Here is a 15,814-nt window from a genome sequence, read left to right as displayed (position 1 = left end):
AAAGTTTGACCATTAAAGAGTGTTTCATGTTATCCCTTTAATTCTGTCTTTTATTTTAGAGTTAATTGTAACTGGTACACATTCACAACACTTTATTTCTTGTTAGGGTTAGATAAACTTTAATCGCACCAACACACTAGATGGCAGTATATTTCTTGATATTTTGGTTGAACTCAGAGAAATAAAACGAAGAAGAAGCGTGTTGGTCACATGACTTGACCAGGATATCCACTGTATTAAGTTTTCCTTTTTATTTATCTTTGATACATACTCGCGGGAACTCCACAACTGCTTCACCTACTAATATACTAGAAACGAACGGTTAACTCGTAACGCTAGGATTTCACACATTAAAAAAACTGCAGCTGGATTCAAACCTGATTTTGCAAGGATAACCGTTTTGGCATTTTAATTGGAAATGGATAGGCTGTCCCGACGATGATTTGACGATGGATTGTGTCTTTTCGCATTGAAAAACATTTGTATACTCTTAAAAAAAACAGACATAAACTGTTTAAAAATCATTAAAGTATTAGAAACAGATTAACGTGGATACGGAATGGAATATGGCTACATCTGACCTGATGCTGAGTCTTGGACTTATTGGTAAGATCGAAATAACGGGAAAATATACGTTTGTATATTTAAAGAGATGGTTCATCCAAAAAAATAAAAATCTGATGGCTTATTACTCGCCCTCATATTTTTCCGAGCCAGAATGTTTTTTGTTTGTTTTTTTTTTTCCTTCGGATTTGTTTGGCAGTAACAGCACTATTTATCTGTCACTAACGTTTATTGTGGAAATTGGAAAAAGGGCGCTGTGTGATAGTAAATGGTGACTGACTGTCGGTCCCTAGTGTTAAGTCTGAGATTGTGTGTTCCTGCAGATGAAGAAAAAACTTGAGACTTTTTTGTTGTTGTTGGGAAAACTCAATTTAAAGGATTCTTTTGTCAGTGATTGAATTTGTCCTTCTTACACAGAGAAAGATGTCAATGCAGATACTCTTTGGGTTTGGTGTTATCCTTCCATTGGTGCTGATCTGCGAGAGGTTCTGTTGAGAAAATGTTGCCTGACATTGGACAGTCGGGTGCTGCACACGTTTGTGTTCGGACAGTACTGCAGAACCTGGTACTACATCACCACTGTCGAGGTTCAGGAGCCAACTGCGCTTAAAAAGGTACAAGTCTTCATGATTAGGACATCACTTCCATCCTGAAAGCTTACAAACCTTTGCTTGAATAATGGAACAGGAGTACCTCAATGTAAAATTAACAATTTGATCAGACAGTTTGTGTTTATTTACTCATCTTTATTGTCTTCCAAATATGATTTAGTTTCTTCTGTGGAACACAAAACACTTTCCCAGCTAAAACAAATATGTCCTAAGAACATTGTTAACATTTACATTAAGTTATAAAAACACACAATATTGGTTAAATGAATGTTAAAGGAACATTCTATTTTATTATTTTGCAAATATACTTTTGAATGTTCTCTGAACATTCTGAAACAAGCAGTAACATTTAACTAAACATCCCAGTAAACTAAACATTTTAGAAAAAGTGTTTTTTCATATTCATACATACATTAACGTGGATGTATGAATAAGATGGCTGAGCCTGGTCGGTTTCCGAGTCACGGGATGGAGGAGCGAGGAAACGAGGAGGGAAATTGAAGCACCCAATTTTTTTGTATTTGCCACACTTTCTGCTACCAGCTGGTGACGCAATGACTCAACTAACTACAGTAACTAAATTTTGGTGTATAGTTGTTTTCAGGACAGGGCACTTATCAAAAATGTGTTTGGTGTAAGACAGATTGTACTTATTTTTTTATATAAAATCATGCATACTAATGACTGTTCAATTTCATTCAAAGGTGACACATTTCTCAATAGTTGTCACATCTAAGGACTTCAACCCTGAAAAATATGCTGCATTCAGTAGAGTTCTGTGCAGGTAGGTTTAATTTAAGTCAAAATAATTGAATATGCAATATAGAGGTTTCCACTTGAGAGTAGATTTGTTTGCGTTGAATTTTAATAATTGGTCATTCAGCATTATTATTTTGAGTAAGCATATTTGTTTGTAATTAAATAATTTGTTTGTGATGTAACATTGATTTTGCTCAGGACGTATATTAAACATGGAAGTCCTGTGAAGATGATGGAAGGCTACATTGCCGTTTTGACCAAAGGGATATGCCAAAGTGATGAGAACGGCTCCTTCCTTATCAAAGATTATGACGTCAGGAAGGCCTACCTGGCTGGCTCCATAAAAGGTTAGGGGTGCACCTTTAAAATGAACATTACAAGCACATGGCAACATGAACTGAACTGCTAAAATCATTTTGTATACATCTGCTGATGTATACTTACGTTGGTTTTATACATGGTATCCAGTTTGTTATATTTAAGACTTCATGATGAGATGTTCAATCTTTATTTTAGATGTTGTGTCACAATTTGGTATGGAGACCATCATCCTTTACACAGCACTAATGCTGAAAAAAAGAGTGGTGGTCTATCACCCACGGATTGAGGCGCTGCTGGAGTTCACAAGGTAATCATTGAAAGTTTTGTTACGCAATATGATCAATGACATTAAAAATCAAAAAGGACCCAATTTATATCCTTAATTTACATTCCCAATTGCACTGTTCATTGATATACATTAATCCAAACTAGAAATATGTCAGATTAAGGAAGTAAAATAAGTTGCAAACAGCATTTCATTTTAGTATTAATGTCCTGTGGTGATGTAACAAAGAGCAGGAAATGCTTATGATTCTATTTCTTTCTTTCTGCTGCGATTTCTGCAGGTCATGTAAGGATAATCTATCAACCATTGCAGTCTCATAGATTGATTCATTTATTTCAAAAAGAAGAAGAAAAATCTTACAGACAACAAATTTTTGAACATAATAATGAAAATGGTCATGCACTAAAAAGGCATTTTTCTTCTTCAACCCAGAGCTCTTCCTGGCCTGGTATGGCATAGAAAAGACTGGTCCATCCTCCACCCTTTTGTTCACCTGGATAATAATGAGCTGGAAAACCTCAAGCTGTGCACAGGTATAAGAGAAAACAAGCCCTTCTCCAAAAACTAGATTTATTATCGTGCTCTTGCTATGGTTATAACTCTCTTTGTTCCATATCTCTGTAGGGTATGTTGCGGGGTTTGTCGATCCTGAAGTCAGAGACCGATCAGACCTGTTTGATGTGTATGTAAATCTTCCAGACAGTGAGATCACTGTCTCACAGGATGCCAAAGGTGAGAGATTCTGCTTTACAGATTGAGATTAAAGGGTTAGTTCACCCAAAAATTAAATGTATGTCATTAATGACTCACCCAAATGTTGTTCCACACCCGTAAGACCTCCATTCACCTTCGGAACACAGTTTAAGATATTTTATATTTAGACTGAGAGCTTTCTGTTCCTCCATTGAATGTATGCACGGTATAACCCTTTAAAGTCCCACTGAACCGGAAATAGCGAGTGAGTTTTCTTCAGTGCAGTGATGCAAGTGAAACGAAATATTGAGCATACGGCAGGGTTTGACCTCAGCGCTCCTCCTCTCCATCACGTGCTCCTAGCAGACATCGGTAGAGGGGAGTGTTTACGCATTTTAAACTGAAAGCCGTCAAACTGACATCATCTGAGAAGGAACGCCATTTCACAACCGGAAGAAACTTTTCAGATTTTGATTAAAGATTACTACGGGAAACAATTTTTGTCTGTGTATCAACTTGCACGGATTAATTGTTCACGCTAACACCTGTAATATGTGCTAATAAAGTAAATAAGATCTATTTTCATTTCATGAGGACTTTAAGTAGGATTGTCAAGTACCATTTACAATGCCTTGTTTTTTTTCCAGAGGCAATGTCTATGGGAAAACTCCATAAAGAGATCGGCAACTTCATTGTCCAGGCTGCAGAGGACACTGATCGCACGGATGCACAGGTTATTAAGGTGAATAATAAGAACAAGTATTTGCAATGAAACAACATATAGCCGTAGCACAATTTAATTAAATTTTTCTGTTCCCAGGATATTTCAGTAAAAACTAAAGAGATCCTCAGTAACCTGATGTCTCTTGCTGATGAATTGGACAACTCCAAATTGACTTTGGAGACTCTGAAGCAGCGGCATTACCCTCCAGCGACTGAAAACTTCCTCTTCCACTTGGCTGCAGCTGAGCAACTCCTGAAGATCTGACCAATCAATGCATCATGTCCAACTCTCACAATAATCAATAAGAGAGGAACTTACCATTTATAGTGTAATCACCAAATTAATTGTAACATTTAATGTCTAATTTCAGGGTTGTGAATGGGGAAAAAAGTTTTATTGGGATATAACTATATATATTTCTTTTAAAGATATACAAAAGATAGCTATAAAATGACCCCCTTCTGGGTGCAATTACAAATGTTGAATGTGACATTTCTAAGTGATAACACAGGTTTGAGGTAAATAATTAATAATCAAACCTTTTAGTAGCACTTAGATATTGAGCCAATGAACAATTTATATTTATATCTCTGCAAGCATTAACAAGGTTTTGAATGAAGTTGTTCTTAATCTTAATTGCACACCAGTGTCAAAGGGCTGACGGTTGCCTAGTTCATGCCTAACTAAATTACTTTTTTTAGCTGTAAAATAATAATAATGGTAATTGTACAGTTTAACAAATAGTATTGCTCTTGTAAGGGTCCCATTACATTCATAATGTAAAGCCAATGAAAACTTTTTTTTTTTTTTTACAAAAAAAATATTGAGTGCCAAAACCTAATCATAAAGTAAGGATGTTAATTAAAAATCTATAGGTCTATTCACGTAAGAGTACTTTTAATGATTATATAGTCTAATTTAAATATACAAAAGACATTCCTCCTATGGGGTGGAACTTTGTTCCACATTGCATGCATTTAATATTGGCTTTGGCATTTCTTTATGTTTTATGTATAATCTACTTATTAATCGCAAAACCCCTTGTTTTTAAGGGCTATCTTCTGTGCCTAAATAGATCAAAGAAAATATTCTGATAATATGTGTATATTATCTGAAAAATATATACTGAAAAAAAGATGTTCAATCTGTACATCTCTAATTTCTTAAATCTTTTGCTAATTTGCAGTCATAAAATGCTATTTCCTCAGATACTTTTTAAAATGCAAATGTGATCATTAAACATACAAAAAGTATACATGAGTGGCAACAGGAATTTTATTGACACTAACAAACAGAGTGAGGGTAATTAGCATTATTTGGTTAAATCCATTTCAATGCAATGAATTTAGCTATTAAATTTGTATGAATTTGTAACTGTACAGCTGTACATCTTAATTTGGTCATTTAGTAGTACAGAAATAATTAAGAAGAATTTTAAGCCCTTTGGGAAAAAAGTGTATGTTTTTAATACTTCTAGTGGACACAATTTAGATTTTTTTGTTTTGTTGAAATGCAGTGGACATTTAGTGTTGTTTCCATTGTTATTTCATATCATCAAACCCTGTCAATAAAAGTCACCCTCGAATAAGTTAGTTTGCTATAGCAACATTACAGTCCTCTGTGGTAAAACAGTTCCTTATTACTTTCAAGTGATTGAAACTCCTCTTCTAAATTCTCCCTCTTTACCTGCAAAAAAAACAAAAATAGGTTAAACATTCAGACAATTAACGAGTGTATTTACAAAATGAAAATAATAAAGTATGACGACCTGGTTTATAATGATCCGCACTAACATTCAACAAATATCAGTTATCTAATGCGTGTTACCTTGCCAAACTGTGGAAAAAGACTGAAGGACACAGGAATCATCAGGCCAAAAATAATGGCAGTACTAACATGCCGAATAGGAGCCATTATCATGGGGTTTCTTTGGACAAACTTTGCCCTGAAACATTGACAGCAGATTTAACATTTAGACATCAAAACTTTTAATAATCAGATTGTAAAAAACAGAAAGCAAATGGTTTTGACTTGTACCGTTTCAGGAGAGCCAGCAGTAAACTTGGAACAGCTGCAGTGGTGCCAAAGAGAGCTGCTCTTGAGAGGGCTGTTTCCTTTATTGCCTAAGAACAACAAGTGATCTTAATCATAATCACTATGATTGGACTGCGGCTACACAGCGGCTGATTTTAATGGCTGCTTGCAGCTATATTGTTTATATCGTCCCCCTTTTGCTGTCAAAACAGTGTCAAAGTAACAGTCACTAGGTTTCCCAGGAGAACATTGCCCAAAGCATCGCACTGCCTCCTCCTGGCTTGCCTTCTTGTCCCATAGTGCATCCTGGTGCCATGTGTTCCCCAGGTAAGTGACGCACATGCATCCGGCCATCCACGTGATGTAAAAGAAAACATGATTCCTCAGATCAAGCTACCTTCTTACGTTGCTCTGTGGTCCAGGTATGATGCTATTTGAGCAACAGTAGCTCGTCTGTTTGATCTGACTACATGGGCAAACTTTCGCTCCCCACTTGCATCAATGAGCCTTGGCCGCCCATGAGTCATGACCCTGTCACTGGTTCATCACTGTTCCTTCCTTGGACCACTTTTGATAGATACTGACCACTGCAGACCAGGAACACCCCACAAGAGCCACAGTTTTGGAGATGCTCTGACCCAGTCGTGTGGCCATCACAATTTGGCCCTTGTCAAACTCGATGAAATCCTTCCACTTGCCCAAGTTGCCTGCTTCTAACGCATCAACTTTGAGGACAAAATGTGTACTTGCTGCCCAATATATCCCACCCACGAATAGGTGCCGTGGTGAAGAGATATCAGTGTTATTCACTTTGTCATAATGTTATGTCTGATCTGTGTATGTAAGTAATTTGATAAGAAGCTTAGGTATAATAAGGTTTTGTTGCAGTCTCACCTTGGAACCAGCTTCCTTTGAGACTCCGACAGCATTTCCATTAGAATCAAACACTTGTATTCCGTTCTCGGACTCTTCACTTCTCACCACCATTACACTGAATGCAGCTAGACAGGCTAGAAAACCACATGTTTGGCTCAGACCCTTTCAATGATATTATGACACTAGAATGCACACTTTAGATCAGGAATATATATGAAATAGAGTAACTATGCTAGGTGTATTGTGTTCCTAATTAAAATACATGCGTGTTCTTACCTGTGAGAGGTATAGGTAACAAGGATCTACAGAAGGTCTCTATCACAGAACTGAAGACTCCAAAACGCTGGAGTATAATCTGTGGAAGAGCCTGAAAAGAGAGCATTTCCAGGTCAAATTTCAACCTAAAATCAAAAGACAATATTTATCTGTAGTACAATAAAAATAGTATAGTTCACTGCTTTTTTTATTTTATAAATTAGCGCAAATTAAGATACAACAAATTATGTGATGGGAAAAATTACAAATGTATAATTTTCCTCACAAAACCGTAATGAGGATTAAAATATTTGCATTATGTTAATGATCATTTAGAGAGAACGTGCCGAATTTTCAGTAAAATAATGTGTGTTATGTTGAGTATTAATGTACAAAATCTGAAAGGCTTAATTTTCTTTAAACTAAATATAATCTTGTTTCTTTTTTTATTTCAGGGGGTGAAATATGACCCGGACATAAACCATGAACATTCATGTCGTTAGTACGTTTCATGAGATTAACACACCTGTGTCAACAATATTGCAATCATAAAATCATCAGTTGAATATGGTTTATTGACTGAGAAAACAGGACTGCGACAAAGAAATATTTTCTACCCCTGCAAATGTTGAATAGGAAACCGTTCCAATGATAAGAAGAGACTGCTTCATTGATGTTTTGTTATCCTAAAAAAAAAAAAGTGCAATATAATTCAAATCCTGAATCAGCACACTCTTATTATTATTACTCACACAAAAGAAAAGAAAATATGTCCTGGGACGTAACACTGTTTAAAATAGTCTGCTAAACAACACACATTTAATTAAATTATTATTTATTTTATTTTTATTTATTTTTTAACATTTAAAAAAAAACATACAATTATTATCTTTACCTTAGTCGCGGTTGCATTTCTGTTTGAATGGTTGAATCCTGCACAGTATGTCTGAAGCAAAAACTATAACAAAAATTGTCACAAAATTTATATTTTATAAAGAAAGACAAAAATAAAGACAAACATAGAATGTACTTACTTGCCAAAACAAAGCATGTTTAATGCCTTTGTGGGGTATTAAACTTGCAACAACCTGTCGAAACAAAAACAAAAGTCTTATATTTCATTTGCGGATTATAAAAATAAAATAAACCTCACTACTCACAAATTTACATTTTAAGTTGTTCATCTCTAGCACATTGTAAGCATAATGTAAGCACATTCTGAAATTAAGAACTCACCAAGGGAGCAGATATAGGTAGAAAACCTGAAAACAAAAAATAAATAGATGTCATCAGAGAAGCAAAAGAACTTTCAAATCAGATAAATGCAAAAGGCGTCACATAAATGAACTCCAGTGCAAAAATTACAGAAAACACAAACCCTCATTTTTTTATACCTTGAGGACGAAACACTGGTGAGATTACAGCTCCAGTATCAGCATGGACAGAAGACTAAAAATGTATAACGTTATTGACACAAAAAGTACAAAATTTTTAAAGTCACCATGAAATCTAAAAGGACAAATCTTTTATATATATATATATATATATATATATATATATATATATATATATATATATATATATATATATATATATATATATATATAAAAATTGTGTGTATATGTATGTATATATATATATATATATATATATATATATATATATATATATATATATATATATATATATATATATATACACACAAAATAATTTTCCTCTAATGGCATGTTTTTCAGTATGAGGGCGGGACAACATGTGAATCTCATGAAATGGCAGTACACCAGCAATGGCAGTTTTTACCCAAGAAGCCATTTTACTTTTATATATGTCAAAAGAGGGAACAAAACACTATCGTAACGTCTGTTTCGCGCTGACTTTAACAATGTTTCAGTTCAGTGCAATTCAAACCACATTTGCACTGCCAATCATGCCAATAAACATCTCACTTATTGTCCCACAATTTTACCTGCTATTACTTTTAAATATTTCCACTTTGAAGTGATCCATTCAGCATCCTTTTTCGCAAATGTTAGATTTGAATTATTGAATATATTTATTATAGAATTAAAATTTGTGAAACAATAGAAGCAAGAGATCACACAAAACCATAGGTGAAGTGAACATTTTAATACACAATAATGCATTCTTAAAGTTATGTAGCCTCTTTTGTGTTGCGTTTTAGAAGGATCAGTGAATATCACTGATTCTTGAGATAAGGAACAAAAAAAAAATATATATATATATATAATTAAATTAATTAAATTTGTCCACCCTAACCATGTTTTACAGTGAAAAATGGTATAAAAATGGCAAGATTTATCCCACAGTTATTTACAGAAACTATTACACTGCGATGACCGAGTTGACATGTTAAGGCATCAGAGACTTCAATATTGTTTGTTTAAAATATTTTTAAAAATCTGTAACTTCCAGGACTGTGTATTACTGTGAGATCAACAATGAGCAGGAAATAGTAAGTCCTCCTCAGAGTTAAAGCTTCCCATGACACTGCCTGATTTATTCAGAATTATATAAATTGTGACCTCATGCTGAGGACAAGTGCGCTTTTAAAATAACACCAAATAAATTATTTAAAATAATAAGCAAAGAATGTCCTGAGTATACAAATGTTTCTTAGATGTATCTTTTTAAGTATTTTTATTGTGTTGCCATTCTTATGTTTTACCATAATTAGGGCTTTTGTGTTTAGGACATCGCGTTTTGTCCCTTGTCTCAAGAATCAGTGCTATACATGTTTCTTACTCGCACTTGAAAAATGTAAATTATTTAACTTACAAGAGACAGTAACCAGGCATTGATAACCTAGAGAGAGAGAGAGAGAGAGAGAGAGAGAGAGAGAGAGAGAGAGAGAGAGAGAGAGAGAGAGAGAGAGAGAGAGAGAGAGAGAGAGAGAGAGAGAGAGAGAGAGAGAGAGAGAGAGAGAGGAATATTGTTATAAAAATGAGTGAATTAATCCATAAATGAATGAGCTACTTCACATATTATGTAGCCTACTTTTTCATTTCTCCGTGTATTTCCCTCTTTCTGAAGAAGTATCCGGGCCTCCTCAATTTCAGCCTAAGAAAAAAAACATTATCTATTTTGTTGTCATCTATCAAATGTAAACAATATTATATGTAAGGAACAAATATCACAACGTTCTTAATGTCACTATCTTGTATAGTGCGCGTCAGACTGTTCATATAGGCTTTTTATAAGAAGCAACTGAGTGAATGGGCCTAACTGATGTTATTATAATGATGCTGCTGCTACTCACCTGTGATGACAACACATAACGGGGGTCGAGGATGTTGAACCACAGACGAAGTCTGCTCAGAAAAGACTGCAAAATGATAAATGTATTCTTTTATCTGTCGCTGATAGCATAATTTTCATGAATAAAACAAATATAAAACAAAACGTGATTTTTTAAATACACGCAGATTCAAGAAAGTACCTGTCCATTGTTTTGCCAGTACTGTAAATTGGGGTCCATTTTAGCTTTTTAATGACGGCTGTATAAACATTACAAATTCATTTTAAGATTCTTAAACAAAGCTCAACTTGTGTAGGTCACGCAAATGCGACGCTTCCGCATGTCACGTGTACAGACATCATCCAATTACCATCCAGCATGATTAGGGTCCGCGTCATTTTTATTTTTATACTATATTATAGTATAACGTTAAGACAAATGTATCACTACACGAGCATGAACATTTACTAGAGCAACTTAGAGTTACTTGATTATCCATACATAATTTTTATACATACAAATTATGTTAAATGTATTTATGAAAAAAATGTGCTTTTGAGAAGCGTTTACTTTGAGTTTACTGTATTGCTTTTATGCCTCCTCCAAAAAATGATAACTAACTTACAGCCTATAATTTCAGAGCATCATAAAATTAAGCATTTAAATACGCTGATGTATAAAAAGCTAATATTATTATTTATATACTAATATTAGCTAATACTAATATTTAACATTTCAGGCTTTACATGACTTTATAATTATCAAATCTTAATTCTTGTGGACACCAATGTATCTATTATTTATATTTTAAGATACTTGTAGCGGGGTTTGCATGTGCAATGCGAAAATAGTGCGCAGCTTTGATGCTCAAGGTGTTTTTGCGCGCATTCATTTAGCACACATTAGCAAGATGGCAGCCACCATCGGGAGACTTCTTGCCACTTCTGTAAGTTTCTTTTAGCAGTTGCGATAAATACGTTTTCTGCTCCGAAACATTATTACGAGGAATAAGTGCTGAATTCCATTTAGGTGCAAGTGTGATTTGGTTCTGTTCTGTTAGTCGTTGTTAGGTTTGCAGATCGTTTCACGGCATTTAACCTTTATACAGCTTATGTACCATTATACCAGACCATACAATGCTCGCTTTCAAATACCTGTCAAAATCACCAGAGCAATTGTTACCTATATATTATGCAGACGTATATATTGTGTGTTAATAACTGATTAACAATTTAATGTATTTTTTAGCCTAACGTGAAAAGTTTATTTTAAATAAATAAAAAAGTGTATGACACCTAATTTAAACCTTCAAATGTGTGCCTAGCTTTAAAAAACAAAAAGAAAACAAAAACACAAACACAAACAAAACATTTAAAGTATTCGTAGAATGTGCCACTTTTTTTAGTGGGCCTGTATAGTTATAGTGACTTTTTCTTTTCTTTTTTACAATGTGCATGATAAGGGCATGGTGCTATCTGTTAAAAGTGATAACCAACTTGTTATCGGCTCTTTTAACGGCTCTTTTATTTATGACCCTCCTTTTCACAACAGACAAGAAGAGCAGCAGTTAATGGACTGAAGGCCTTGGCCCCTCACAATGTACCATCAGTGATCAGGGCCCCACGTTCCTTTGCTTGCATTGCTGCACAAAAAGCTTGCTTCTCAGTCAGTAAGTCTTAAAAGAGTAAGGAGCTTTTTTTGTGGCTTTAATTAAAAACATTATTATCTTTGCTAATCCATCATGCATGTTTGTAAATATCAGGCACTGCTAGATGGGCCCCGGCAGTCACTCAACAGGCCCCACAATTCAAAGGCACTGCTGTTCTCAATGGAGAGTTCAAGGAGATCAGCCTAGAAGATTTCAAGGGCAAATACCTGGTCCTTTTCTTTTACCCACTTGATTTGTAAGTTATTAATTGTACATTTTCTTCCCAATAAACTCTTTAAACACGATTGAACTTGACTGAACTGAGCTTTAAAGGAGTAGTTCATTTACCCCATGATTTACTCACCCTCAAGCCATCATGGATATATATGACATTCTTCTTGAGTTATATTAATAAATATAATGGCTCGTCCAAGCTTTATAATGGCAGTGATGTGGTCCATTGAGTTTGAAGCTCAAAAAAAAGCACATCCATCCTTAAGAAAGTGTAGCATCACTCGTAGTTCAAAGTGATTGTTCTAGTGATACGACACGGCAGTTACACTTTTTACATAAGCTGAATACATAAGGGCGATATGGCGAAAGTTAGATGTTTTACTTTATAACGTTTTAAATATGGATATTCTTCTTACAAAAACCCATCAATTCACTTCAGAAGGCCTCTATTAACCTCTATTAACTATGAAGCCATTTATTATGGATTGATGTGCTTTTTTGAGCTTCAAACTCAATGGACCTCATCACTGCCAATCTTGGAAGTGTAATGTGTCACACTTTTTAGTTCATCAGAAAGTCATGTACACCTAGGATGGCTTGAGGGTGAGTAAATCAGAGGGAAATTTTCATTTTAAAGTGAACTAATCCTTTAAGCAGAGTTTATCACCAGTATAGTACTCTAATAATCATTTTTAAATAACTTTTATGGAGTGTGGAAATACAGCATTGATTCGTGCATAACATTGTTAAATTTTTTTTTTAATATATCTCGGTTATAATTACATTTATACATTACTACAGAATTATTGATTAAATGATTTACTAGTAAAACTTTAAAATGTAGGTGTTTTTATGCTTCTTTTTTACTGCCCACCCGGCAGCACTTTTGTTTGCCCCACAGAGATCATCGCCTTCAGTGACAAAGCCAATGAGTTTCGTGATGTAAACTGTCAAGTAGTTGGTGTGTCTGTGGACTCTCACTTTACCCACCTGGCCTGGACCAACACCCCGAGAAAGGTTTATGCTTTATACTTCACAAAGGCTGTGTGTACACACTGCAGATAAATACAGTTGTCACTTTACATTGTTTACGAGGCCTTATTGATTAGTTGGCGGAAATAAATCGCACACAGTATACATGCTGTCCAAACAGTGGAACGATTGACACTGTACAATGTACACCTTACGGTTTATACTTTCTAAGTTCTCTAAATAGGATCAAAGGATTGGGAAACTAGCATCAGAAATGCCTAATTCATGCCAAATGTTAAGCTTGCCAACTAAAGTCTGGTTTGTCTAGAGTGGAGGATTAGGGAAAATCCACATTCCTCTGTTGGCTGATCTCACAAAGCAAGTGTCCAGAGACTATGGGGTCTTGCTTGAGGGTCCTGGAATTGCTTTAAGGTACTGTCATTTAATCAACGCACTTTTATTATCATTCTCAAACTATTTCATTTTCTGCATCTGTATATTGGTTTTAATGCATTGCTAAGATGGACAGTTTGTTTTTTGGTTAATTATCTATCACCATGTGATGTTTCACATTATAGGGGCCTTTTCATTATTGATCCTAATGGAGTGATCCGACACATGAGTGTAAATGACCTGCCGGTTGGACGTTCTGTTGAGGAAACCCTCCGTCTGGTCAAGGCCTTCCAGTTTGTGGAAACCCATGGTGAAGTTTGTCCTGCCAGCTGGACCCCAAAGTCACCCACGGTAAGCTTTTACTGTTTTACTGGTATATCATTGCATATGATTATACTGTAATATATTATACTGTTTTAATTTTTTTTAACCAGCGTTGTATTGTTACAGTGTTGCTATTATTATTATGTATATGTTGTTATTGATTACAATCAGAATGGGAAGTTTCAAAAAGTAAAACTAAGTTTTTATGAAAAACATTACCCACCCTACTTTTAACCAACAAATCAAACCTTTTTGTAAATGTGTTAAAGCCGTTAAAGGACAAGTTCACTGTTACAATGTCAGTAGTATACATACAGTAAATCAACTTTCTTTATGTTCCCTGTATCCGGATCCTCTTTATTTATCATTGTAGATGTATTATAGATCTGGGTTTTACTAACATGATGAAAAAGTATGCATTGTTCATTTACGTATGCTATAGACAACAATACTAAGCTGGTTGAAAATCAGCAAACCTGTCCTTTAAGTTATTACTACACATGTCATGCCCATTGATAATGGTTTAAAATGTAAGGTTTGTGGGGTTGTGGCTGGTGTTTTGACTGCATTTATGTAATTGACTTTTGCTTGGTTTAGATTAAGCCGACTCCAGATGGCTCGAAGGAATACTTTGAGAAGGTGAACTGAAAACCCTAAAACTACTGGTTCTGACAGAACCGGCATATCTTCGCACCTAACTGAAACAGGTTCATAATCCACATCCAAAATAAATATAATTATTTATAGACTTTATGCATCAGTATGTTGGCAGTTAATAGGGAGTGGAATCTGTTTTGAATTATGTATTTAAGCTGTCCAACTAAAAGCTGCACTGTTCATTTTTTTGCCACATGCTTTCTATCCAGAGTGCTTCACTCTCCAACATAAGCAAATAATTTTGATTAGTTATTGTGTGGTCAAAAAATTGTATAAATATATGAATGGATGAACATTTAATAAAACCAGTAACTTGCGTTAAGAAGAAAAAATTGGGTCAGTTTTGATTTAATGCCAAGGTTCAAAGATTATACATTATGTATTATAAAGGTACACCATGTAACTCTCTAGCAGGTTAAAAACAGTTTTGGCTCTGCGGGCTTTACAGTGAACTCTGTTGAAGAGCTACTAGGCTCTACATATGTACAATTACCTTACTCACCTGTCGAGTAATAAAACACCATCTCCATGTCGCTTCAAATACCTTAGTTTCGCGATAACCGTAAAGCCAAGGCTGTGTTTATTCCTTTTTTATTACGAGCTGTTTGCCAGCACTCTCCTGTTATGCGTTGTTTTCCCCCACACCCTCAGAAAACAAGGTACAGTGCTGTCACTAGGGTGTTACCACCAGGCCAGTGTTATATATTTTGTTCAGTTGAGTTTTTACAATATCCCAAATGTCTCCAACTATTTGTAAATTGTAAAAAAAAGTGCTATTTTAACTAAGGAGTCGGGGCGCGTCTGAGAGAGTCACCTGTTAATCGTGTCATGTTTGCGTTACCTTACTGGTTTTATTTCGCAGAAGTACTTTACTCTTAGCAGTGTACAAGTGCCAGAGCAGCCACTGAGCGAACGCATAGTAACGTCATAACATTGTTTTAAACACACTTAAATGTATCTAATATGATAAACAGAGCTTGTTACCTCATACTCATGACCGTAAAAGCGGAAATGGCACCGGCAACTGTGTCCCGGCATAAAATTCCTGCTGCTTGAGAGCCGTGTTCTGCAACAATCGCTCCAGCGGCCTTGCTCAGCTCCCTCAAGGTGAAGACCACATGTCCCAAAATTCTGCACTCAAACTTTGCGTCATCAAACTACACCTTTGTTTTGAATAGGTGCCCTTTAGCGGATGGAAAAGTTACAT

General features: G+C 35.1%; 3 protein-coding genes across 3 annotated transcripts; 2 read left to right on the top strand and 1 right to left on the bottom strand.

Moving 5' to 3' along the window:
• Window positions 1–202: 202 nt before the first annotated feature.
• dennd10 (DENN domain containing 10) lies at window positions 203–4,222 on the top strand. The gene is made up of 9 exons (XM_067421549.1): window positions 203–606; window positions 982–1,178; window positions 1,880–1,959; window positions 2,133–2,281; window positions 2,451–2,562; window positions 2,974–3,074; window positions 3,166–3,273; window positions 3,882–3,976; window positions 4,055–4,222. Exons 1-9 carry the CDS (start codon window positions 567–569, stop codon window positions 4,220–4,222), a joined length of 1,050 nt encoding a protein of 349 aa, XP_067277650.1. The 5' UTR covers window positions 203–566.
• A 1,289-nt stretch (window positions 4,223–5,511) lies between these two features.
• Window positions 5,512–10,739, bottom strand: sfxn4 (sideroflexin 4). Its single transcript, XM_067421551.1, has 14 exons — window positions 10,581–10,739; window positions 10,401–10,466; window positions 10,139–10,201; window positions 9,920–9,946; window positions 8,518–8,572; window positions 8,360–8,385; window positions 8,158–8,211; window positions 8,019–8,081; window positions 7,741–7,809; window positions 7,145–7,235; window positions 6,887–7,002; window positions 5,996–6,081; window positions 5,786–5,903; window positions 5,512–5,644 (listed from the first exon to the last, which is right to left on the bottom strand). The coding sequence occupies exons 1-14, from the start codon at window positions 10,617–10,619 to the stop codon at window positions 5,567–5,569; spliced, it is 951 nt and encodes a 316-aa protein (XP_067277652.1). The 5' UTR covers window positions 10,620–10,739; the 3' UTR covers window positions 5,512–5,566.
• Window positions 10,740–11,225: 486 nt separating this feature from the next.
• Window positions 11,226–14,939, top strand: prdx3 (peroxiredoxin 3). Its single transcript, XM_067422500.1, has 7 exons — window positions 11,226–11,325; window positions 11,931–12,048; window positions 12,142–12,283; window positions 13,143–13,278; window positions 13,562–13,665; window positions 13,812–13,977; window positions 14,548–14,939. Exons 1-7 carry the CDS (start codon window positions 11,290–11,292, stop codon window positions 14,596–14,598), a joined length of 753 nt encoding a protein of 250 aa, XP_067278601.1. The 5' UTR covers window positions 11,226–11,289; the 3' UTR covers window positions 14,599–14,939.
• The last annotated feature ends 875 nt before the right edge of the window (window positions 14,940–15,814 follow it).

This window comes from Pseudorasbora parva, chromosome 17 (genome assembly GCF_024679245.1).
Source record: "Pseudorasbora parva isolate DD20220531a chromosome 17, ASM2467924v1, whole genome shotgun sequence".
In the NCBI taxonomy this organism is placed as follows: domain Eukaryota; kingdom Metazoa; phylum Chordata; class Actinopteri; order Cypriniformes; family Gobionidae; genus Pseudorasbora; species Pseudorasbora parva.
Note: the sequence above shows the minus strand (reverse complement) of the source record. Positions and strands in the feature narration are given on the sequence as shown.